The sequence below is a fragment of the Pelodiscus sinensis genome, chromosome 8 (assembly GCF_052426305.1).
Source record: "Pelodiscus sinensis isolate ZL-2025 chromosome 8, ASM5242630v1, whole genome shotgun sequence".
NCBI lineage: Eukaryota > Metazoa > Chordata > Testudines > Trionychidae > Pelodiscus > Pelodiscus sinensis.
Genome location: NC_143059.1, coordinates 56732897 through 56757426, shown reverse-complemented (window position 1 = coordinate 56757426; position 24530 = coordinate 56732897). Strand labels below are relative to the sequence as shown.

Below are 24530 nucleotides of genomic sequence, written 5' to 3'. Positions count from 1 at the left end.
TGTATGTAAATACTGAAGCTGGATTCAGAGTTTGAGTTGTAATTTTGAAAAGCTGAATAGCATTTCTGGTTTTAAAGAAGATATTCAGTTAATATTTCTGTGGCACGATGTGTGTGTGTGTGTGTGTGTGTGTGTGTGTGTGTATAGAGAGAGAGAGCGAGAGCGAACGAGAACGAACGCACTCCTGTTAAAAATGTAACATTGGGGAAAATAAAGAATATTTCAGTAGCTTAGGAACCTTCTAAATATAGGACTAATATTTATTCTTTGAGTGCTTGCTTATGTCAATTCCATTCTAGTTGTGTGCACACCCATGTGCACAGTCATCTGGTGGTGGAAACTTTTCCCTTAGAGATATCTGTAGTGTAGGCTGTGGCACCAGTTTCTTCTACTGCCTGTGATGGTTGATTAGAGCATCTTGTATTGCATCACAAGAGAGTTAGCAGTTCTTTCAGCCCATTCTTCTGTCGTCTTTGTAGTGAGGTGTTAGGTACTTGGTTTGACCTTAAGTTAAGTATGAGATAATAGAAAGAGTCCTGGCTAGTCATAGAGCAGGGCCTGCTCTGTTCTCCATGCTTTAAGCTGTGTTCATCTTGTAGCTGGCCAGTGCCCATTAGTGACCCCCCCCCCCCCCCATGATAGGTGTTTGAAATGTCTGGGGGAAATCTCACAGAAAAGGCAAGTGAGAAAAGTCTGCAAAAACTTTCGTCCTCAAACTCAAAAGGAGTAGGATTTTCACCTGAGGGCACCACTGAGGGAGGCTGAAGTTTGTTCTGCCATGATACCCTCCTGACTGGACTCCACGTGTACTTCATCACTGTGTGCAGCACTGCTGGCATGGGAATCTGGTCAGCACCATTCCCCCTTGCCGGTGCTAAAGAAGCAACTGAAGCCTAAGGGCTTGCCAAAACCATAGGACAAGGGGGCTTCAGTCAAAGGACCTACATTAGGCCATCTGCCTGACCCAGAGCTGCACAGGGGTTCCACTGTGGTTGCATCCCCTAGCCCAGCCAGGCATCCAAGCCTGACTCCCAGAACAGCAGGGTTTCCTGGCCCCTTGTATGTCTGCTTGTGTCGAAAGTGGCTTTAGTGGCTGAGGAACAAGTAGCCCATCTGACACTGCAGATACCAAGTCAGCCTATCAACCTAGTTAAGGCCCAGACCTCTTAGTACAAGCCACTTATGGGACCTCCATCTAAAGCAACATTGCATCCCCAGTCCCAGGGCCACAGGTATTGATCCCTGGCATTACAGCCTAAGACTGTGTGTCACAGCTTTCATCTCCAGTTAGAAGACTTAGGTCCCTAACACCACGGTCACTACAGATGAGGCACTAGATGTCTGAGTTATGACACTGATTCCTGTGCCCATACATATTTCTATTTTTCCAGGGCACAGGTGTTTTCTCTGTTTTGCATGGCCACGACCTCTTTCAGTTGATGACACTACTCTTTGGCCTCTTGTAAGCACCATGTGCATAGAACCAAGTATTTACAAAGTGCCTAGTTCTAGAAGCTGCCTACCTGAGGCACAAAAGCATGTAGATTTACCTGTACTTTGATGACTGGTTTATAAAAGACCGATCCCGAGATCATGTACACCATCATCTCTACTGCTTTTTCTCCACCTGTTGTGATCTGAAGCAGTTAATAACCAGACTATGTCAACTTTAGTCCTAATTCAGCACATAGAGCTCATTGTATAAGGTAGGCAGTGCCTGATATGCCACACATGAGCGCAGCATTCAATGGAGTGCTATAGCTGACCCTACGGATACTGCTAAGGCAAAAGTCTCTAACTGTGGATGTGGGTGTGTGCTTATCTAGAATGGAATGGATATGAGCAAAATATAGTAAAGAAAACCAGTTATAGAAGGTAGGTAATCATTTGTTACAGCTCCTATGAACCACCAGTGTGAGAATCTGGCTTTACTGCATCTGAGTAAGAGTCTTTTCTGTGTTAATCTATTCAAATCTAGTGCACAGATGCTGACTTTGAGACTTTTGAGAGCTTTGCTTACCCCTTGAAGATACACTGCACTTGAATGAATTTTCACCAATAGTTCACTGTTCAAAAAAAACTTCTTGGTAATTTTGATACGATTTAGAGTAGTAAGGGTAGATGAACGCTTAAGACCAGATTCTCCATTACCTGTATGTGGTGTTGTCATTTCGTACACCTATGCCATTCTGAACTACTTTGCATTGGTGTCAATGGCTGTCCAAAGCGTAGGGCAATAGAGAATCAAGCTCTATTTTTCTTCTGTCTTTAATATAACTATTATGCAAGTGCACTTAGGCTACGTCTACATTGGCTGCCTATTACGGAATAGGCATGCTAATGTAGAACTTTGGAAGAGGCAAATGCGCGGGGGATTTAAATATCCCCCGCGGCATTTGCATTTTCATGACCGCCGCTTTTTTCCGGCTTGGAGATAAGCTGGAGAAAAGCATCCAGACTGGCGCGATCCTCCAGAATAAAGCCCTATTCCGGAGGATCTCTTATTCCTAGAGATTCGCCAATCTGAACGCTTTTCTCCGGCTTATCTCCAAGCCGGAAAAAAGCGGTGGCCATGAAAATGCAAATGCCGCGGGGAATATTTAAATCCCCCGCGCATTTGCCTCTTCCAAAGTTCTACATTAGCATGCCTATTCCGTAATAGGCGGCCAATGTAGATGTAGCCTCAATGTCTACCAATGGAGTATATACAATAGCAGCTTTCAAGAATCATCACTTCTTTTTTCTGGAATGGAGTAATCACATTCAAAACACCTTTGAACTGTAAAAGACGAAAATGAATCCACTTCTGAGTCCTGGAAATAAATCAGAATTGACAAAATTTAAATATTTGTACTTCTAAAGCTAGAACTGGGAACAGGAGGAGACAAGGAATAAACCAAAACATTTATCAGCCAAAATGTAAGCCTTCTGAAGATGGTTGTGTCTCTACCTATTATAACAATAGCGAATGCCTCTTTAAACAAATGTTACTGCATACATTTATTGGTTATTAATAATTATTTGCCCTATTATATAAGTATTTCAGCTGGTAAGTATTTGTCATTGTCAAATTAAAATGCAATGCTTACAGAAGCTTTTTTTAAATATAAAGCAGGACAAGGTGCAGTTGCTGGTGAAGAACAGTTAAAAAATTCCTTTTTTCAAGAAGTGCATCTCAAATTCCTGCTGACAGGGCTTCTTTCAGGACTTCCTTTGCCTCCATTTGCTATCCGCATGTGTCCACCTCTGACCACAAAAAACTTAAAACAGTATCGGCCTCTCTTAGCTGTTGGTGAGTACTCTGAACATTGTACTTGATACTTTGCACTGAGCTGCATGTCTGAAGAGGAAGTGGATTTCAAATCAGGAGAATTAAGGTTTGAGGCGAGTTCTAGCTAGACCAACAGAACTAAGTTGTCAATTAGAACAAAGGGCTGAGCAAAACAATATAACAATCACAGGCATATGTATAGTCTGATTGTTTTCAGTTCTTTTCTCTGAAAACCAGGAATAATATCAGTCTTTTTAAATACTTTATGCACAATTCAAAACAGTGACCATTTTAGTGCCTTCACTGAAAATGTTTGTTGTGGAGTTTTGCTGTCAGTAGCCTTGGGCACAAGTGGTGCACTTGTAAAGTTAGGTGGTTTGGCTGTCTTTTTTGTCCATAGTTGTACCTGCTTGGATACAAGTATTTTGGTGGTATTTCTGTTGTCCGCTGTACCCAGTGATTCTTAATCTTTCCCCTACTTTGACCCTTTCAGAAGTCTCGTTTGTCCTGCATGCTGCCAAGTTTTACCTCACTTAAAAACTACTTGCTTACAAAATCAGACTTAAAAATACAAAAGTGTCACTATTACTGAAAAAGGCTTGCATTGTTTTCAGCTATATCATTGTTTATCAGCTGGAATATAAATATTGTATATTTCAGCATGATGCTTGAGCTTGTTTTTCACTTGTGAGTCTTCTCTGAAGCTTGCAGAAGGTTTTGGAACAAAGATGGGCCCCAGGCAATGGGGTGAAGCACGTAACTTATCTTTGTGGGAGCCCCTGTGGTATGGGTCTTTAGACTATTGTCTTGCTTACTATCTCCTAATGCCAGCCCTGCATTTGCAATCCCACTAAACCCTGCTCAGTCTGCAACCTCAGGTTGAGAAATACTGATCTAGATGTGTTGATATGCCCTCTGCTTTCACCCCGAGTGGTACATATGCCCCTACTTGAGAACCACTGCTTTTGACTGTCATTTCCATATCCGCACCCAGGGTACATCTAAACTACACCCCTTTTTCAATAAAGGGATATAAATTAGTCATATCGAAAGTGCAAATGAAGTGGGGATTTAAATATCCCACACTTCATTTGCTAATGGCGACCCTCGCTTTTTTTTAAATGGAACTTTTCGAAAAAAAACCCGGTAGTTTAGACAGGGGGTTTTCGACAGAAATGCCCCCTTTCGAAAGAACCTGTACTCATTTTTTGTGGAGTACAGGATCTTTCGAAACTGGGCATTTCTGTAAACTTATTAGAAACATTATACTTTCCCCCTCTATCATGCTTTGGGGGTACGTCTAAACTATACCACTTTTTCAATAAAGGGATGTCAATTAGACGTATTGAAAGTGAAAAGGAAGCGGGGATTTAAATATCCCGTGCTTTATTTGCATAATGGTGGACGCTGCTTTTTTCTGAAATGGAGGAGTACAGGATCTTTTGAAATGGCATTTCTGTTAAAAATGCCTCGTCTAACCTGCCCTCTTCTTTTTTTTTTTTTTTTTTTTTTTTTTTTTTGAAGCCTTGTTTTGGGGAAAAAAGCGGCGGCTGCCATTATGCAAATGAAGCACCACCATTATGCAAATGTTTAAATCCCCGCTTCATTTGCACTTTCAATATGTCTAATTTACATCCCTTTATCAAAAATGGTGTGATTTAGATGTACCCCCAGAGCATGATAAAAGGGGAACGTATGTTTCTAATACGTTTACTATTGAGAAAAAAAACAGTGAGTGTATCCACTACTCCAAGTGGAAAATTATCCTTGAAGTTTTATATATGATTATAAAAATGGCCTTACTAGGTCAGACCAAAGATCCATCTAGCCCAGTATCCTGTCTGCCGGCAGTGGCCAATGCCAGCGCCCCAGAGGGAGTGAGCAGAGCAGGTAATCATCAAGTGATCCCATGCCTGTCATCCATTTCCAGCCTGTGACAAATAGTGGGCAGGGATACCACTCCTGCCCGTCATGCATTGAGGGACATAACTTTCATGAGCTAACTGATTTAAAGTAGCAGCTATTAATACATTTATTAGCTTGTATTTAAATGGAAATGGTTCTTCCAAAGAAGAGAAAACAGAATTGTAGATACTGATTTATGAAAATTTACCATGTTGCTTCTTCTGGATGATCAAGGAACCAATATATCTATGTATACAATTCAGCAACTCTTCTTTGTAATAAAAGTGAAAATACCTGGTAGTTTGGTATCTCCCACTTTTGTTCCAAAATCTTCTGCAAATTCTAGAAGTTGAAAGCCCTGACAGGTGCATGAACATTCCCTGTCATAACTTTACAATTTTTGAAGTAGGATTTAAACTTTAGCCAGTTAGAAATCAAAGTGCCCAGTTTGTGCTAAAAATGTTAATTATTTATTGATTAAATCATTTGGAATAGCTGTGACTTGTTTTCATATTTTTAAAAATACTTCAAAAGCTGCACATATATATTTTATAAAATACAAATTATTTTATAGGTACAAGCAATGGTTCAGTCTTAGTGTATAATCTGACCAGTGGACTTTTACACAAGGAGTTAAGCATCCATTCCTGCGAAGTCAAGTGAGTTTGTTTTTATTTCTTGCTAATCCTTTGGAGATACAAGAATGATAGCATTTAGTATTCCTCAAGCAATGCAGGCATTTTGACACACAAGAAATTTACTCTGTTGAATTTTATGTCCTAGTATCTTTCCTCTGAAAAAACAATTTCTTACTGTGAAAATTAGATTGCAAATAGCATTGAATGATAAATATTTGAATTGGTACCTAATGTTCCTGTTGATCTAGGATGGACATTAGCTGTTTGCATTGTCTCTAGAACATTGGAAGACAGAGAATTCTTTCTAACATGAAAAACTTTATTACAATGTCTGATTTATATGGCTCTTACTATTTATGCTCCTTTTCTCATTGGACTTAATTCCACTCAAGTTGTTAAGGTGTATTTTGTTTGTTATTTTCATTCATATTAAGCTAAAATTATTGATAGCAAAATTTTAATGCCAACTGAATTAAAATCTGTTGATCTTAAAAAAAATTTAAGGCATGATATATATAATATTTAGATTTTTGAATAAACACATACATAAATCTGAAGAGCAGATACCATGTATTTGTAGATATATTAAGGCCATATAAATATATGCCACATGAAGAAAAGTAATGTGTATTTTCATGTCATTCAGGGAGACTTTCTGGGTACCAGATTCAGAATTCATACTAGTGGAGGAAATATAATATTGTTACTATTGATTATTTAGATCAATGGTTTTCAACCTTTTTTTTCATTTGATGACCCCTAAACAGTTTCAAATGGAGATGTGTACCCCTTGAGAAGTCTTAGCCTATGGACCTCATGTTGAAAAACATTGATGTAGATTACGTAGGGTTGCCAGGTATCTGGTATTTCGCCTCCTGTCTGGTAAAAAAAAATTCAAAGAATACTGGACACCTAAAATGTCTGGTATTTTCTGATTTTCCTCGGCCAGGAGGCGAAAATGCCAGGCACCTGGCAACCCTACAAACACTCAGCACCTGACCTCTTCCCCTTCCCCTTCCCCTTCCCCTCCCCTCCCCCCCCTGCCCCCGGGCTCCCAACACCCTCAGCCCCCCGACCCCAGCCCCCATACTTACCTGGTTCTGCAAGGCTGCTGGCACAAAATGTCTGACAACCTGCACTCCCTTTTAAAGGGGACATGCTGTTTTATTTTATTTTATTTGCTCAATGACTTCGGTCTCCCTTTTTGTTCCCTTCAACAGATTTTTTTTTTTTTTTTTTTTTTTTTTTTTTTGATGGGAGGAAGGAGTGTTCGGTATTTTTGTTTCAACCATCTGGCAACCCTAGATTACAGTAATGCCCAGAGGCCCTAATCAGGATTGTCCCTCCATTGTACAAACACGTAAGAAATATATGACTAGCAGAGTGAATACTAGCTGCTGTTCAGTACCCTTGCTTTGGCTCTTTCACCAATGAACTTGTAGCACAATTAATACATGTTACAGGGACATCGTAACTGTTTTCATTTTCATTAGATTTTCCTTCTTTTCCTACTATGAACTGGCTTTAAAATTATTCTCGTTTTATGTTCTGTTGTGCAACACAAGAGGTTACTGAATCCTTCATTTTTATAATATTTAAAATTTAAAACCATGGCTTTCATTAAAGGGCGTCTCATTAAAGCGAAACCAGTGTATTTTGCAATCTTGTAGGCATGTTAAAAGCATAAATTTCAGAAAAGTTATTTTAACCTTTTCTTCTATTAATAATTGATACTAATGCTTGAGTTTTCTTAATCCTTAGTACTTCTGTATCATAATTAGAAACAAATCAATGATCTATTATGAAATTTTATACTACCTCTTGAACTTCAGCTGTATTTTTGAATGACACTTCAATAAAATGTGGAACTACAAAAATATTCTTAAAAGGGTTACTCTAAGCTTTAGAATATTGAAAGTGCTTCTGTTATCGTTATAAAAGATCCAGACATAGGTATGATTCATATTCTGAAAGTATCTTTCATTTTATTTATGAAAGAAATAACACAATTAAAGACTCCTAATTGGGAAAACTTAATGTAAAAGATAAATCATGACTCCACATTGGGGTACTGAAGTTATGGAGATAGATGGAGGAGGAATTGTATGCTCGCTTTTTAGAATTTTTTTTATATATTATATAGTATGTGTATTTTATTTTGCTTGTATATTGTTTTAATTTTATGGAGACTTAACATTGTCAAGGGCTTTTAACTTTTGTACCCATTTTAGAAATTTGATAATATAGGTTGCACCTCCCTGGTCCAGCACCATGAGTTTGCCAGATCAGGGGAGGTCAGGCCTCTGGCTCTCCTGTGGTTCCCCTCCTGACTATGGCCTGGTCAGTGCACTGCCCTCAGGCCTCATACTAGGGTCTGCTACCCCAGCCTGCTGGTGTGCCTGATAGCTCCTCCAGGCCGACGCCCCTGCTGGTGGGGCTTCCTGCCACTGACCCGGCATTGACTGGAAGGTTTCTGTGCCCTCTGGCTGGCAGAAATCCATGCCACCAACCAGCAGGACTTCTCTCTGGCTGCTGATATCACTCTGGCCAATGAAGCTCCCTGCCCCCAGAGCTGGCCGCTGGCCAGCTCCCTGCTTCCAGACTGCTGGCCCTGAAGGCTGGCAGTGGCTGGCAATCTGTATGGCTGGGGCTTTCGGATTTGTGGTATAATTAAAATAAATATATTTGAAAATATAGAAAACATCCAAAATATTTAAATAAATGCTATTCTGTTATTGTTTAACAGTGCGATTAAAAAATTTAAAATTAAAAAATTTAAATCTCAATCTCTTGACAGCCCTAAATTTTATATATTTCTACTTTAATAGCTTAATTTCCAACAGCATGTTCATGGATTTCTAGAATTATTTTGCTGAGCTGCTGTTGGACAATGTTGAATTGCTGATTTTGTGTTGGACAGTTATGCCCCAAGTGACACAACTTAGCATAGTATGTATTGGTTTCAAGTACCAATGTGACGCTTTCACCTTGTTAAATCCAAATTCAGAAAAGCAAGAGCCATCCTCTCCAATGGTGCACTTATTTGTAATATACTACCATACAGTTTGAGTTAATGCAGCAGCTCTTTATTACTCTGGGTAAGAACACTAACTCTAAACTCTTAAATGTTGAATGTTAGCAAAAAATTATTTTCAAAGTGATATAAAGATAAAATTGATAAAATACTTTAATTATATTCTAATGTAAAATTGATAATAAAACAATTTTATATGCCCATTTTAAAAAAAGGTTGAGCCCATTCTCTCTCATGTTGGTCAAATATTTGTGGAAAAAAGGCAGACACCTTATCTATATACAAGGTCCTGGACACAGTTCTGAAAGTGTTGTATGGGACATACCAAATTCAGCACCATGTCCTCTTCTCTTTATTAACCTTCCTCAAAGACAATATTTTGTTTCCATTCCTGAGATTCCTACCTTTCGGCACTTTCAAAGAAAAATCAATTTTGTGCATTTAACACAACAAAGTACTTTTACATTAAACCAAAGATTGTAGAAAGAATACAAATTTTGGATTGAAAATCATATTACTTTTGGCTTTTTTGTGTGAGTTTATTTTCTGTGCTTTCTTTAGTAAGTCTATTGTAAAGTTGTAAGATTCTCTCTCTAACTAGATGGAGCTTGTTATTCACCTAAAGATTTGAAGTCTATAAGAATGTATAACTCCAGTGATCAAAATCCTCATTTCCTTAAAAAGCATGCATTGATCAGTGCTCTGGGGGGGGGGGGGGTGGGTGGTGTGTGTGTGTGTGTGTGTGTGTGTGTGTGTGTGTGTGTGTGTGTGTGTGTGTGTGTGTGTGTGTGTGTGTGTGTGTGTGTGTGCACACACACAAGTACCATGTAAATAAAATCAACGAACCTCATATTTTAATGAGTAGATGTAGTCTAGAAGTCTACAAAATTAATTCTGTGTAACTCTTAATTGCACCAGATAAATGAAGAGTCATTCTATAACAAAGTTTTATAGAAAGAAAATATGTTAAAACTACCTCCTTAATTATGCAGTGAATTATTAGTTTCTTCCAGATTAGTTAAGATATGTATGACAACAGTAAATAATTATATTTCTTCAGTGGTGAAAGCATTTAAAAGGGAAGCACATTTTTAGTTAATCTGGGTATCATGAGATGCAGTAGATCATTATTATCATGGACATATGGCCAAATGTCATCAATGGGAATATCAGTATAACGAATCCTTGTATAAGTCTGGGCTGATGGCTAAAAATCTAGAATGTGCTTCTGTTCTTTTTTAGAGAGGACTGAAAATGGCTACTGGGAAGAAGAGTAATGAATTATAATTACTCTGGTGTTTCTATAATGTATAATAACTTTGCAGAAATAATACAATTAAATCATAAAATAGAATTTGGCAATTGCAAAGATTTTGGGGCCTCCTAATCTGTTTCAGGGTATTCCCTATGATATATGTACTACTGAGAGGCATTACATATTTACTTGAGACTGGAGTTTCATTGTGGTATGATAACAGTTATCTGTTATATGGAAGCATTTTTCAAATCTGTTTGGTTGTTCACTCTCCTCCCTCTTTTTCACACCATAATGTTGATAGAATGGGAATGTGTCTTCTCATTACCATCCATACTAATTAAAAGAATGCACATGCATCCTGGCTAGTCTGGACTGATCAGTTTATTCACACAACTTTGTGTGTCAAATAGAGTAGGATGCTCTCAGATGAAACCTCTGGATTTCATATGGACTACATTTATGGCCCATTTCTACAATGTGATGAACATGTTCTGCTCCTCATAAGCTATGCCTCTCTATCAGATTTTTGTCAATACCTTCCTGTTGTTCCTCAATGAAAACAAGAGACTGTCAAGAAAATAGCATCTAATGCAGTTTGAGAATAAAGTTCTTGCATTAATATCACTTGATAACTATATCTTTTTTGTTTCATCATACTTGTAAATGCACATGTATCCTGCTTTTTACATTTTGTTTAAATAATGTTTCTTTAAAAATATAGAAAATTAGCTATGTGTTTTCAAAGAGTAAGCAGTGGAGTAATTCTTCTGCACTAATCTGTAATATTTTCTAGACTCAATTTTTTCTACTAATATGCTCCATATATTCTATTCTGATGACAGGGGCATTGAGTGGACAAGCTTGACTGGTTTTCTTTCCTTTGCTACATCAACACCCAACAACTTGGGATTGGTAAGGAATGAACTGCAGCTGGTTGATCTTCCAACAGGTTAGTGTTTCCTGGGACATCTGTATAGATTATGCTTTAGAAGATGACTGGGGCAGAACTGCTTTTTTGAGGGATACTCATATTCATATCTGACTTCAGTGACAAAAATAAATGATACTTTATCCTGTTGCCATGGTGGAGGATAACAACTAAGAGGAATTGAGCTGATATTGTTCTTCCTTGTCCAACTACAAGTAAGTGTGATCTGTGCAAACTTACTGAAGGTAAAAGATTTACACAAATATCTCTGGTAAGAGTCAACATAGAATAACTATAATTTGTCAGCACCATTTCAGCTGTATTCTGCTTAATTAACTCTGAGAATGCCAAGACCAGTTCAACACCAGTTCTTTTGTGTAAGACTGTTTCCATATGTATTTTATCCACAGATTTCTGAAAGTGTGGTGAAAGTAGTTTGTCTCGGACTAAACTTGCATTTATGCCATGTACAGTTGAAAAGGTGCATTGTACCCTTTACTGAAGTACTTCAGCAAATGGATAATTATTTGACTGCACTCTAAGCCACTGAGAACAGAATTTATTCTGAAGAGTCTGTGATCTTATTTGAAAGAGCAGAACTCAGCTTTCAGATCCCAGTCTGACTATACAGAGCTTATTGGTTTATAAGCAACAAAAGATTATTTGACCAGGACACACGGTCACATGAAATACATTTTAAACAGCAGGCCTCAACTTTATTATTAAGATCTCTCCATCACAAACTCCCTGTTTGCAGTCTGAACATATTTGATATCAAAGTTACTGGGAAAACAACTCTTTTAATAATCTCTTTAAAAATACATATCATCAAGTATGTCTGTAAGAATGCAGACAACAAAAATGATTCATTAATGTTTCTTGCAGGTTTTTTACTAGGCATATTATTACACAAGTTTCAGGAATAATTTATTTCAACTACAGTACAACATATTTTTCATGCCCCTTCGTGCAAAGGCTTAGGGGAGTCATGGGTAAGAGAGAAACTGAGAGGGAAGTACAGTAATTGCTTTGCAGAAATCTGGGAGTGAACCATGGTGGTTTTTGGAGCTAGAGAAGTATGGAATGGGCTTTTTTTTTTCTTCCCCCAGGAAAAGGGATTGTTAAGGAGTTTGGGAGCCTTCCCCATGCGGACTCTAACCCTACCCTTTCCCATTCAGTCAGGCACATTTGCCCCAATGTGTCCCTGTACTCCAGCTGCTCCTCGTTCCCATGTATCCCTCTACCTTTTCTCAGCCATCCCCACCCAATCCTATCCTTAAATGACCATGCACCCCCCACTCCTATTTAGTCCCTGTTTTAAGTGTTGTCACCCCACAAGCTCCTGTGCTCCACCCTAATCTGTCCCCCTCCCCAGTTAGAGCTTCTGAACCCCAGTCTATATGATCCCTAGCAGTCCCATGTGCCCCACTCTGTTCATCTCCCTATGCAACATGCCTCCTCATCTGACACCACAGACAGGCTTTTACAAAGGCCGTTTCTACCAACTCCCTCTCTATGGCTGGGTGCTCCTGCACCTGAGCCAGCTGCTCTCTTTTCTGGCCATATCAACCTCTAGTGGGCAAAAGTTATAATTGCAGCTTCCCTTTGTCTCCCCATCGACATTAATTCTGCACTTACATAATAGCACGAAATTTTTCCGGAAGTAGAAAATGCATTTCACTAAGGAAGGAGAAAAAGAAATTGAATATAATTTACTGGAATATCTCCTAATATTTTAAGTATTCTGATGCTTGTGAATTGAACTGGACACTTTCGTTTAAAACACCTTAAGTCTATGACACTTAATAGTGGCATAGGTATTATAAAGCATCACTAAAAAAGCACAGTAAGTTTCATTGTTGGTATTCAGCAGTGATCACTCTTCTGTTTTGAAAGTTATAAGTACAAAGCCATCAGGAATGCAGTGATGCAGTGGGTGCAGAATGAGTTAGTGCTTCATTTGAGAAATACTTATAAATTTCTTATATTCAAAACAAGTTTAAAAAATGAGAACAGGCTGTGTTTTTTCTGGTGTGAAAATTGAAATCCATTCAAGGTTTCCTCCTGGAGCAGTCATTAAGTATATTTGAAATATTGTCTATGAGCCAAAACTCTAATAACTCTCCTAACTCACTGTCAGTATTTGGGTAATGCCAATCATGCATCAATTCCAGTATTTCCGCTCTGGAATTGAGGCTGTTATGGGGTTCTCTTTATATTTTAGTGCCAAGAAAGCAAATAAAAGATGAATAGCAATGTGAATAGAGAAGAGAGGGATGAGGCATGTCAGTTACAATGGCTTTACTTTAGTGGGGTTACCATTTTTATATTCCCCCATATAACTTCTGTATTTTAGGCAGGAGCATTGCATTTCGTGGGGAACGAGGCAATGATGAGCCAGCCATTGAAATGATAAAGGTGTCTCATTTGAAGTAAGTAGCCTTGTAAAGCTTATGTTATCTAGTATTCGGTTTTCAGGAGATGCTTTTAACAGACAGGAGTAGACTGGTATTGAGAAAAGACTGCACAAGGAGAAAGTGAAAAAGAATATAAAAATTAATTAAAGGAATTAGTCTGTTTTTAATATGTTTATTACCGTAGGTTTTTATTAAGAAAATATGAATGTTTATGTAACGGACCTTTCACAAACTTCAAAATCCCATTGGGTGCTTAGAATAACTAAGGAGAATGTTAGTCTAGTAGTTTTGTTGATTTAAATTGTCGTTTTGATGTCCAGGGCAATTCAAGAATGGTGGTTATGATTTTCTTTTTCCCTAGCATTCTCCATGGGTTTCAAGGTCTTTTTAGAATCTAAACTTTAAAATCAGAAGGTTAAGGTTGCACTTTGATGTCTTCCTGTGCTTTGTACATACTTAACATAGGCCCTGATATTGCCACCACAATTACAAAATTAGTAGGTTCAGACTGAAAAATTAGAAGATTGTTAGATTAAAACAAGAAAAGAACAGTTTGATTGGCAAGAGATAAAGATGGCATAGGAAAGTTGCTACAATGTCTTCAGTTTTAGGGAGAAGGTAGAGTTGATAGCTTCTGCAGAATGTACATTTTACTTTTTAATAGTTAATAGTAATTGAATGGGTACACCAGTCCAGTTCCGCAAAACTTGTTGCATGACTGAGGCTAGACTAAATTCGTTCAGTGTCTTTTTGCCCTCTACTTACAAACAAAGACAAACAAACAAACAAACAACCCACACATATGCACACACCATTAACATTAAGCCAGTAAGAAAATGTATAAAAGAAAATACATAAATTGGAATGTAGTAAAAGTCTCATTTATTTCAGGCAATACTTAGTGGTAGTATTTAAAGACAAGCCTTTGGAAATCTGGGATGTGAGGACCTGTACTCTTCTTAGGGAAATGCCAAAAAACTTCCCTGGCGTGACTGCTTTGGTAAGGAATCCAATCTGTTGTTTCTCATTTGAAATGTAAATTGTTATTAAATTTGTATATCTTGTAATTTGATGGTTTTTTTTTATTTCTATAGTCTACAAACAGAGTCTGACCTCTCCCTCCACCCTTAATGGTCTCTCACAAAATAGTCTACTAAAGAGGAATCCTAGTTTGAAAAGATGCTCTCCTAAAATATAGAGGCTTTTGTTTTTTAAATAAAAATAAATCTGAAATAATCAATTAATGTAACTAAGATGTAAAAGGGACATGATTTCCATTTTCCTAACTAAAAATTCTCACAGGAATGGTCATCTACTCATAACTTGAAGAGCTTGAGAAAAAAACAGCTTGCAGCCCGTGAAGCCATGGCCCGGCAGACAGTTGTATCTGATACAGAACTCAGCAGTGTAGAATCTTCTGTGATCAGGTATTGCCCATCACTATTTCATATGATATTGTAATAATGCATCAGTTATCCTTCACCTGAATGTTCTCACTTAACTGATTTGTCATTTGTTACTAGTGCTAAGCATTTGGTACATGCCATCCAGATGCTCTCCCAAGATAGACATAACCTGTTCTGTTAAATAACTTTGCAGCATCTCTTGTGCCATTTGACACATTTTGGCACCAAGGAGCCAAAGAATGGACCAGAGTCGAGTACTTGAACATGGTCCTTTGATTTGATTTATGACCAAGAAAAGTTATCTAAACAGACTTTAACAACAACCTTCAGTGGCCTATTGCTTGAAGTAAAAATTTTATGTGCAATGTCATAAGTGTATAAGAGTATGTCTACACTTCATTCCTCTGCAAATGCAGAGGAACGAAATGGCAAATGAAGCACGGATTTGAATTTCCCACACTTCATTTGTATAATCGCATCCGGGCGCTATTTCGAAATAGCGCCATTTCAAAAAAAGAAATGCTGTCTAGATGCTGTTATTTCGAAAGAGAACCCTTCTTTTGAAATTACCCTTAGGTTTAAGGGTAATTTCGAAAGAAGGGTTTTCTTTCCAAATAACCACATCTAGATAGTGTTACTTTTTTTGAAATAGGGTATTTTGAAAAAGCAGCTGGACGCAATTATGCAAATGAAGTGTGGGAAATTCAAATCCGTGCTTCATTTGCAATTTCGCTCAGCTGCATTTGCATTCCTCTCTCGAAAGAGGAGTTCAGTGTAGACATACCCTAAACCAATTGGTCATTTTAGGACTTACATAGACTGTACTCAGGGGAAACGCACATTTCCAATTTATTGTATATTTTTATGCATTTGTTGACTGGGGAAGGCTGACTTCTTGTATCCATTTTCATTAAAAGAAAAAAAACCACCTTTGTCTCATGATCCTTTTCTTTAAAGCTTATTACAGGAGGCCGAAAGTAAATCTGAGCTGAGTCAGAACATTTCTGCCAGAGAGCACTTTGTGTTTACAGATACCGATGGGCAGGTTTATCATCTCTCAGTGGAGGGAAACTTGATAAAAGACAGTGCAAGAATTCCACCAGATGTGAGTGCAATATTTTTGTCTCATCAATGCTGTAATTTGTTTTTATAGCTGCTCTCGCAGAATATAGCATGCCATTAATATAGAGACATGCATTTTAATGGCAAATAGTTACTAGAAATCAATAATTGGAAACATGAACCCAAATATATAAGCTGTAAAACAAACTAAAAATACTCTTTATAATTTTGTAGAAATATATAATTGTATGTAAATATTCAGACAATGTTCTGACTTACAAGGACATATTAGTTTGTTACAGTAATTCCTCATTTAACAAGTGCACACTTAACACGTTTTCGCGATAGCACGATTTTTTTTTAGGGAACGTTTTTTGAATTACACGACTGTCCCCGGAATAACACGATTTCCCCAGCCGGCCTGTTGCCGGCAGCTGCGCGGGGCTTCTCCCACCTCCCTGCAAAACAGCAGAGAGTTTGCCACTCGCCGCACCGTTCCCCACTGACCTCCCCGCCCCCTTCGCCGGACGCCTTGCCCCCTCTCCTCCGCCCCCGCTTGCAGGCCAGCAACTGGGTTTCCCCAGCCAGCCCGTCGTTGGCAGCTGCGGGGGGCTTCCCCCACCTCTCTGCAAAGCGGCGAAGGGTTTGCCACTCGCCTCGCCATTCCCTGGAGACCCCCTCCTTGCTGGACGCAGTGCGGGTCCAGCAGACCCGTCACAGGGGCACACTCCCAACCCAATCCCCCTCCCTCTTTTCCCCTTCCTTTTCCCAGAGCCAAACATCTCCCCTCCCTGCTGTAACCCAGTCCCCTTTCTCCCCCAACCTTATGTCCCGGTCCCAACAGACACCACCGCTTGAAACTATATCCATTGTTTGCCCAATTAACCCAAAAAAGCAGTGTGTGTTCTGAAAAACCTGTTCAAGGTTTTCACATAAAACCTTTTTTCTTTACATTTTAAGCTAAGTACTTTTAGTTGATTTTTATTTTGCAGTTACTTTCTTCCACTGTTTGTGGGGAAAATGGGTGCATGCTCAGACAAGACAGCAATAATAGCTAAAATTAAGTTTCAAATGTAGTGTAACCATGGCCCTCGGTGAGCGCTACTGCCTTTGATTGGTTTGATGTGGAGACACTTTTTAAATAGAAATGTTTTTTAAATACAAACTAAGAACATTTGTGTTGTGGGGATCAAGTGGGATGTATGGAAGGAGTGTTTGGTATCTGTGGTCATGTGGATTTTTTTTACACCAAGCCTAATGAAGCCCTGCCCATTTTATGGTACAAATTCATATTTTTCTCCAGAAGAATTGACCAAGGTGGTGATGTGTCAACTTTGAAATGGTCACTTTTAAGCATAAGAAATCTCTTTCTCTTACCTTTTATTTTATTTTATTTTATTTTATTTTATTTTATTTTATTTTATTTTATTTTTATTTTTAAAGGTAACAAAAAAAATTATGCAACACTAAGGCTATGTCTACTCTGCCCCCTCTTTCACAAAAAATATGCAAATGAGGTGAAGCGTGTAATATTGCTAAGCCTCATTTGCATAGTTAATGAGGCTCTGTTTTCACGCAAGAGGCTTTTGCGCAAAAAGGAACTGTGTACACGGCTTGTTTGTGCACAAAAAGAAGCTGTGTAGATGGCTCATTTTTGCGCAAAAGCCTCTTGCACAAAAACGTAGCCTCAAAATTATGCAAATGAGGTGTGGCGATATTCCACGCTTAGCCTCATTTGCATATTTTGGGGGCAGGAGGGGGCAGTGTAGACATAGCCTAAGGTTGCACATTTAATTTTTATACTTTCTGACTGATTTTAATGTTCTAACAGCAGAGATACCTTCGACGTTTAGTATTCCTATTTAAATGTGTACATATTTGTCATAAGATGCGTCAAGAGGTACAAATGAATAAGTTGACATTTCTGTCAGAACCTTAGTTTGTGCAGTGTGTGATGTGATTTTAACTATTTGTCCTTAACATTTCATTAAGTGATTAATTGCATTTAATATGAACATCTATAGGCTTGATTCTGCAAACACACACACAAATAGTTTTCAATGTGTAACAGCCCTTTTAGCTCAACGAAACTCTTCACATACATAAAAATTTAAACACCTGTGTGTTTGTGGGGTTGGAGTCTGAGTTTGTTTTTTCATTTTCAGTGGTGACCAGTACATCAGTGATAGCCCTGGGATACAAGATTTGCAACACTAGATCAGATTACTCGTCGATCAGTTCTGGTAGTGTGCCTCTGGTAGTGGCCAATAACTATTCCTTCACAAGAAATTGAAGCCTACCTTTTGCCCAATACACCATCACATGCTGCTAAGCAATTGTGCCGTACTGCATGTTAAATGCATGTGATGGGGTTTGGGATAGGAGAAATGTTTGAGCTTTTACTTGTACCTTGAAGCAAGATGTGATTGAATTTAGCTTATAGTTGGATGCCTAAGTACAAAATGTTTTTACTGGCCACAGTGCTGTCTTTGACACAAAGAACTGTAGTGGCAGTGTTTTTCCATTTATTTTTATTTTCAGTCTTGAGATATTTTAAGTTGCAGATGTTCTGTTTGATTGCTGTTTTTGCTAATAGCATGTGCAGTTCTTCTGTTAAGCCTGTTACTGAAGCGAATGCAAGTTTGCCTTAGTAAGGCGTATAGAATAATATCCTAAGTTTCAGTAGTAAAGTCTTAATTTTTTTTCTTCATGGGACAGAAAATAGAAAGTTTGTGTACAATTGTTATGCAGTGATTTAGTGAATAAACCAATGATCCTTATAACCCCTCTTAACTGTAAGTGACATCTGGCATTCTCTGGTTAGCCCCCTCTCCCCCCATTCTCCCGTGCCTGGTACTCAGGCTTACTAACCAAACATTATATGGCATAGTTAGCAGTATATACTCTGAAAAGGATTGAAACCCAAGATCACACTCTCCTATGACTCCTAAAGTAATTGGGTTGCTCTAGGAAAAGATGACTTGTTCCTTGGTAAAAGAGTTAAGGGACCTTGTCCTGCAGGTACTTTTACCCCCTCCAACTGTTTTTAAAAAAAATGAGGAGTCTCGAGGTACCATAAAACCTTTGTAGTGAGAGAACCATTCTAAAGCCTTATTCAGTCCTAATCTGATCACATTAAATTTGCCTCTATAAATTTCTGCTCCAATGTATCTGATAAAGTAGGTTTTACCCACGAAAGCTTAATAATAAATCTGTTAATTTTTAAGGTACCACAAGACTCCTCATTGTTGCAGATACAGATTAACATGGCTATCCCTCTGAGACTTATTTTATTATCCCTTTCTCTTTGTTCAGGCCAGCAATCAAGATATTGCAAAAATCTTTCTGTTCTATCTTCTGTGTTCTGTGTTGTAAAAGATAAGTGGTAGCTTTCACAGAAAGAGACAGCCTATTAAGGATCCAGTCTCTGATGGCTTTAGTAAATAATTTAGAGCAGACTTGAGCATGGGGAGCATTAAAAAAACAAGTAATGGAAAAATTGCTGTTTTGTGGTATAATATTTTTCCCTTATGATTGAATGAAACTTATATATTTCTAAGAGAACATTTGCAGAATTTAGGAAAGAGGCAGTGATTATTTTTATCTGTTACATAAACGAATCTTCTTAAAGGCCAAGGTCTTCTAAAATATTTTTTGTATACGGTGTGCCAGTATATATAGCTACCATATATAGCTACAACAATACATCAAAAAGTTACTGATATAATCATATGTTTAGGCCAGGTCTGCATTAGACCTGGAAGGTCTGCGTAAGGTACGTAGAATACGTAGCTAGAGTGGGCTTACAGTAAACTGATCTTGGTGGCATCCCCACAGTGGGAGGCTGACGGGAGCAAACACTCCCATCGGCTTCCCTTACTCCTTGCAACTGCGAGGAATACAGGTGTTGGCTGGAGTTACCCTCAGCATTCTAAATTGAACCCGCTAAATCAAATACCAGAATGTCAGTCTCCATGCTTCTAATGTGTGATATTTATTGTCTGATAGCTTAGACAGTAATTTTTAAATATGTCTGAGCATTATAAATTGATTAGGATAGAAACATTTTATAGCAGTTGTTCATATACTTTGAGCTCTAGCTTAAGACAAAAATAGTTTCCTAGAAAGTTTATAAAGTTTGTTCAACATACTCAGGTGATATTAAAGTATTCCAGACCAGAAGTCTCTTGAGAATTACTTTTTTCTTAATTAATACCTCTGAACAGATTCATAGTTTGAGTAAAGAATATACAAAATATTAGGATAAAGGTACTTAAATACACATCACTTCTAGTGGTGTGCTAAAGCCACAAAATTTGGATTTCAGGCTGTCTGATGTTCAGATGCATGGTCTTGGTTTTGACCAAGTGGTAATTTTTTAATGGTAGCCCTAATAAGTATGGTTCATGTCTACCAGTGGTAAATTAACCCCTTTGCTGATGGCCCATATAGAGTATAGTGCTGCACAGTGTCCCTTCTAAGCTACCAGGCAGCACAGCCGTGCAACTGCTTAATGAGTCCTGGACAGGTGGTACGAAGGGGACATGTTCCTTTGGGTCGAGACAGACTCGCTGCTCTGTTCTCAGCAGGGAGCAGCTGCTGTCGCTGAGGGAGAAGTGCTTCTCCCCTAGCCAGACAGCTCTGTGTGTGAATCCTGTGCCCCTAGCTGCGCGGGGCTCATTAAGCAGCTGTGGGGATGTGTTGCCACGCAGCTTAGAGGAAACACTGATGCTGCATCTCATTTTCAGCTTCTAAATTTTATTAAAAGAAGCTATAGCTATTTAAAATATTTTTCTAAAATTACTTTTACATATAATTATCAGAGGAAAGAATGTGAGTCCATAATACTGTCTGTTAAGATGCCATCCAAATTATTAAAACCCTCTATTTTAGAAGATTGAAAGACTGTTAATTCTCACTTTCATTTTACAGAAGTTGTAGCAGAGGTGGGGATCTTTTTTGGGTCAGGGGCCACAGACCCACAGAAAAATGAATTGGGGACTGCACACAAGTGAGAAACAGAACGAAAACAAAAACCAACCCTCACTGTTGTGGTCCCCAGCTGAGGAGCAAGGCACTCCCCACATTGCATACAAGAGCCTAGGTGGGCCTAGGCTAGCAGATTTTGTGTTCTCCAGCCCTGCAGGGGAAGGGCATCTGGAGTGCCAGTTCAGGCTCACCAATGAGCCTTGGGAGCCGGATCCGGGCAAGCCAGGGGGATCCGGCCCCCAACGCCTGAGGTTCCCCACCCCTGGGTTATAGCAATCAAATTAGAACATAGGTTCCCAGACTGTCTATTATGGTTATAGTCAGTGGGTTTTTTTGTTTTAAAAAAAAATGATGCCGGTTCTCCAGGGGAAAAGTTGTTGAGCTCTGACTGAAGCTGCTGGTACTATGTACCGGGAAGTACCATCGCAAAAAAAGCAGTGTTTATAGTGAAAAATCCATGTTGAACACTATGCCTGCTACCCACAGTGATGTGGGAGTCTTTAAGAACAAATATTATTTGTGCTAGACAATGGATTTAATGACCCAATATCTTGGATTTTTTTTGTAGGCTTCTATCTTTGAAGACAGTGTTACAGGCAAATAATACATTATAACCTCTCAAACAAGGAGAAAAATGTTTGCAGGCACCCTTTAATCATAAAGTTTGGAGGTTGTCACTTCATGTTGATATAAAGATGTATTGTTTTCATGTCTGTAAAATTGTGGAAAATTATTTATCTAAGTACTTATATGGGTCTCATTACCATAGTATTTCAGCACTTCACAATTACTATTGAATTTGTCTTCATATCACCCCTGTGATTCCCATCAGAGAGATAATAGAGTAAGTGATTTGCCCAAGATCACACAGATACTGAGCTAGGTATTGAACGTGGGGATATGTCTAGACTGCAAGCTTCTTTCGGAAGAAGCTTTTCCGGAAGTGATCTTCTGAAAAAACTCCTTCCGAAAGAAAGCGTCCACATGGCAAAAGCGCATTGAAAAATCGATATGCTTTTTCAAAAGAGAGGATCCACAATGAATGAATGCTATATCACATGTAAGCTGTGACTACTATGGACGGAATGGCCACTAGGGCCCCTGTGCTTTTTCCTCTTTCCTCTTCTTTCGGAAAAACTCCCTCTTCCCCATCCACATACGCCTTTTTCCGAAAGAGCCCTTTTGGAAAAAAGCTTCTTCCTTGTAGAAAGAGGTTTACCAATGTCAGAAAAAACCCCTCTGTGTGTGTGTGTGTGTGTGTGTGTGTATATATATATATATATATATATATATAATTTTTTTTTTTTTTTTTTTTGGTCAAAAGAACGCGATTGCAGTGTGGATGTAAGTGAAGTTTTTCAGGAAAACGGCTGTTTTTCTGAAAAAGTTCTGTAATGGAGACATAGCCTGGGTCTCCTACTTTTTCAAGGGCACAACAAAATTATTGGTTGGAAAATGCATTATCTCAGTTAAACATAGCACTTGTTTTTTGGGTTTTTTTTTTTACATTCATATGTTTTTTTACTTTGTGACATGGAAGGGGGAGCTTGAGAGCAGTTTGTTGAATAAGAAATATTAATATCTATGTGCAGACTAATTACAGCTTTTATGATTTTAAATCTGAGTAAAATTTAATATTTTGTTTCAGTGTTCAAAACTGAATGTTGCATTCTAATAATTAACCTTGGTGTGAGTTTTCTTAATAATTTGTTAAGCTGTAATTACAGAAAGGGCTCGGGTTTGCTACAGATTTGTAATGGGTCAGAGCTCTCTTTTTGGAACCCTTAACAATTTTTTGCTGCTTTGAAGTGCAGCCACTTTCTTGCATCAAACATGAAGGCTCAAATAAATTTCTGTCAAATTGGAATCCTCTTATTTCTGTTTCCTAGTATAGGGTATTGGTTCTGTGAGTTTAATAGTTGAGTCCTGTCATTTGAGGTTTGCAGGCAGCTAGGAACACAAAAGCTTTTCATTGCTTTAAAACCCCAAATCAAAGGTGATAATACAAAACACTCCATTCAGGGGAAAGTCTTCAAAAATATGATGTGGTAGATTCTGCCCTCTGACCCAAAACAATTCTATTAAATTCAGCTGAATTGCTTTGTTGTAATAGAGAAGAATTTCGCTCATTAGTTTCATCTATTGTCATATGTTTATGCATATGTATGCTACTGTTAATTACATAGTTTTATTCTTCTGAAATTCTTTCAGGGAAGCATGGGTATCATTACTTGCATTGCCTGGAAAGGAGATGTACTAGTTCTTGGAGATGTAGATGGAAACTTAAACTTCTGGGATTTGAAAGCAAGAATGTCCAGGTATGTGTGTCAGTAAAATCTCAGTAAAAATTCATATAGAAAGATGGACGGGTATAACATTTTTTTCTCGGTGTTAGAGGAGTGGGTTTTGTCTGATGTAACTATTCAAGACTGTATTTTTTAAAAAAAAAAAATTCTCAATCATGCCGTACCAGAGATGGATTAAGCAGAAAGACGTTGGACTATGTTCATAGACTTAAGGTACCATTGTGATCATCTAGTCGGACTTGTCTAACATCAGCCATGCAACTTCCCCTAAAATAATTGCTAAAGCATATCTTTTAGAAAAACATCCAGTCTTGATTTTAAAAGCACGCGCGATAGAGAATCCAGCATGACCCTTGGTAAATTGCTCCTATGTTTATTTACCGTCACTTTTTAAAATGTACATCCTATTTTTAGTCTGAATTTGTGTCACTTCAATATGTAGTCACTGGTTCTTATTATGCCTTTCTCTGCTAGATTGAAGAGCCTATTATCAAATATTTAATCCCATGTAGGTGCTTATAGACTGTTAAGGATGTTAAAATGCAGTTATCAAGCTAATTGTATAGTCAATGCAATTTGCAGTCCCCTGCTCAACCAGTCCCCCACTCTCCCATGCTCCCTGCAGCCACATCTGCTTTTGAAATGTACCATAGCCCCGCAAGGCTGTAGCGGCCACAGTGGGGAACACAGGGCAGAGGAGGACTGCTTGGTCCCCACTCATGCTGTTTCCCCACTACACTTCTGCCCCCCAGCAGCAGCTCCTGCTCCCCTCTGTCTCCACCTGATAGAGGTAGCAAGTGGGGGCGAGGGAGAATTCCTAGTTGAGTCACTAATTGACTATCTGATAAGTTTATGCTTATCGGATAATGTCGACTAATCACTACATCCCTAATAGACTATAATCAAGTCCCTCCTCTCTGTTATTTGTTGTAAGATTTTCTTTTATAGCTGCCTTTACTTACCCTCTAAATCAGACCTTTTTATTTTTTAACCAATGCAAATGTCTTCCTTAGTGTGAGATTGTGGCTTTTGGGGAGTCTAATGAAGTGTCCTTAGACAATTACCCCGTTATCATTCAGATGTTTTTGTTTAAATTCTTCTTCCCTACTGATCTGGCTCATAATTGATTTCAGCATTTTGAAATTAGCCCTTTTAAAGCATCAGGTAAATGCATCACTTGTCTAGACATTATAAATGTAATCGAGTTTTGATCACTTGTACCAAATTTACCATACATTTTGGTTCTGTGATATAGAATGTTTTCAGCTGGTATAGTTCCACTGACTTAAATGAAACGAAAGATTGATTGAAAAATC

The 24530-nt window shown here is 38.3% G+C and overlaps 1 protein-coding gene across 2 annotated transcripts in view; it reads left to right on the top strand.

Moving 5' to 3' along the window:
* WDR11 (WD repeat domain 11) overlaps positions 1-24530 on the top strand; it is an 88931-nt gene that overhangs the window by 36797 nt on the left and 27604 nt on the right. Inside the window, exons 10-17 of one of the 2 annotated variants that reach the window (XM_075935350.2) lie at positions 3116-3292; positions 5751-5835; positions 10949-11055; positions 13391-13466; positions 14343-14451; positions 14754-14878; positions 15815-15962; positions 23120-23226. In XM_075935350.2, coding sequence (XP_075791465.1) covers positions 3116-3292; positions 5751-5835; positions 10949-11055; positions 13391-13466; positions 14343-14451; positions 14754-14878; positions 15815-15962; positions 23120-23226 — 934 coding nt within the window. Of the gene's footprint in view, positions 1-3112; positions 3293-5750; positions 5836-10948; positions 11056-13390; positions 13467-14342; positions 14452-14753; positions 14879-15814; positions 15963-23119; positions 23227-24530 lie in introns of both variants that reach the window. The other variant, XM_075935349.2, reaches the window with a different exon arrangement.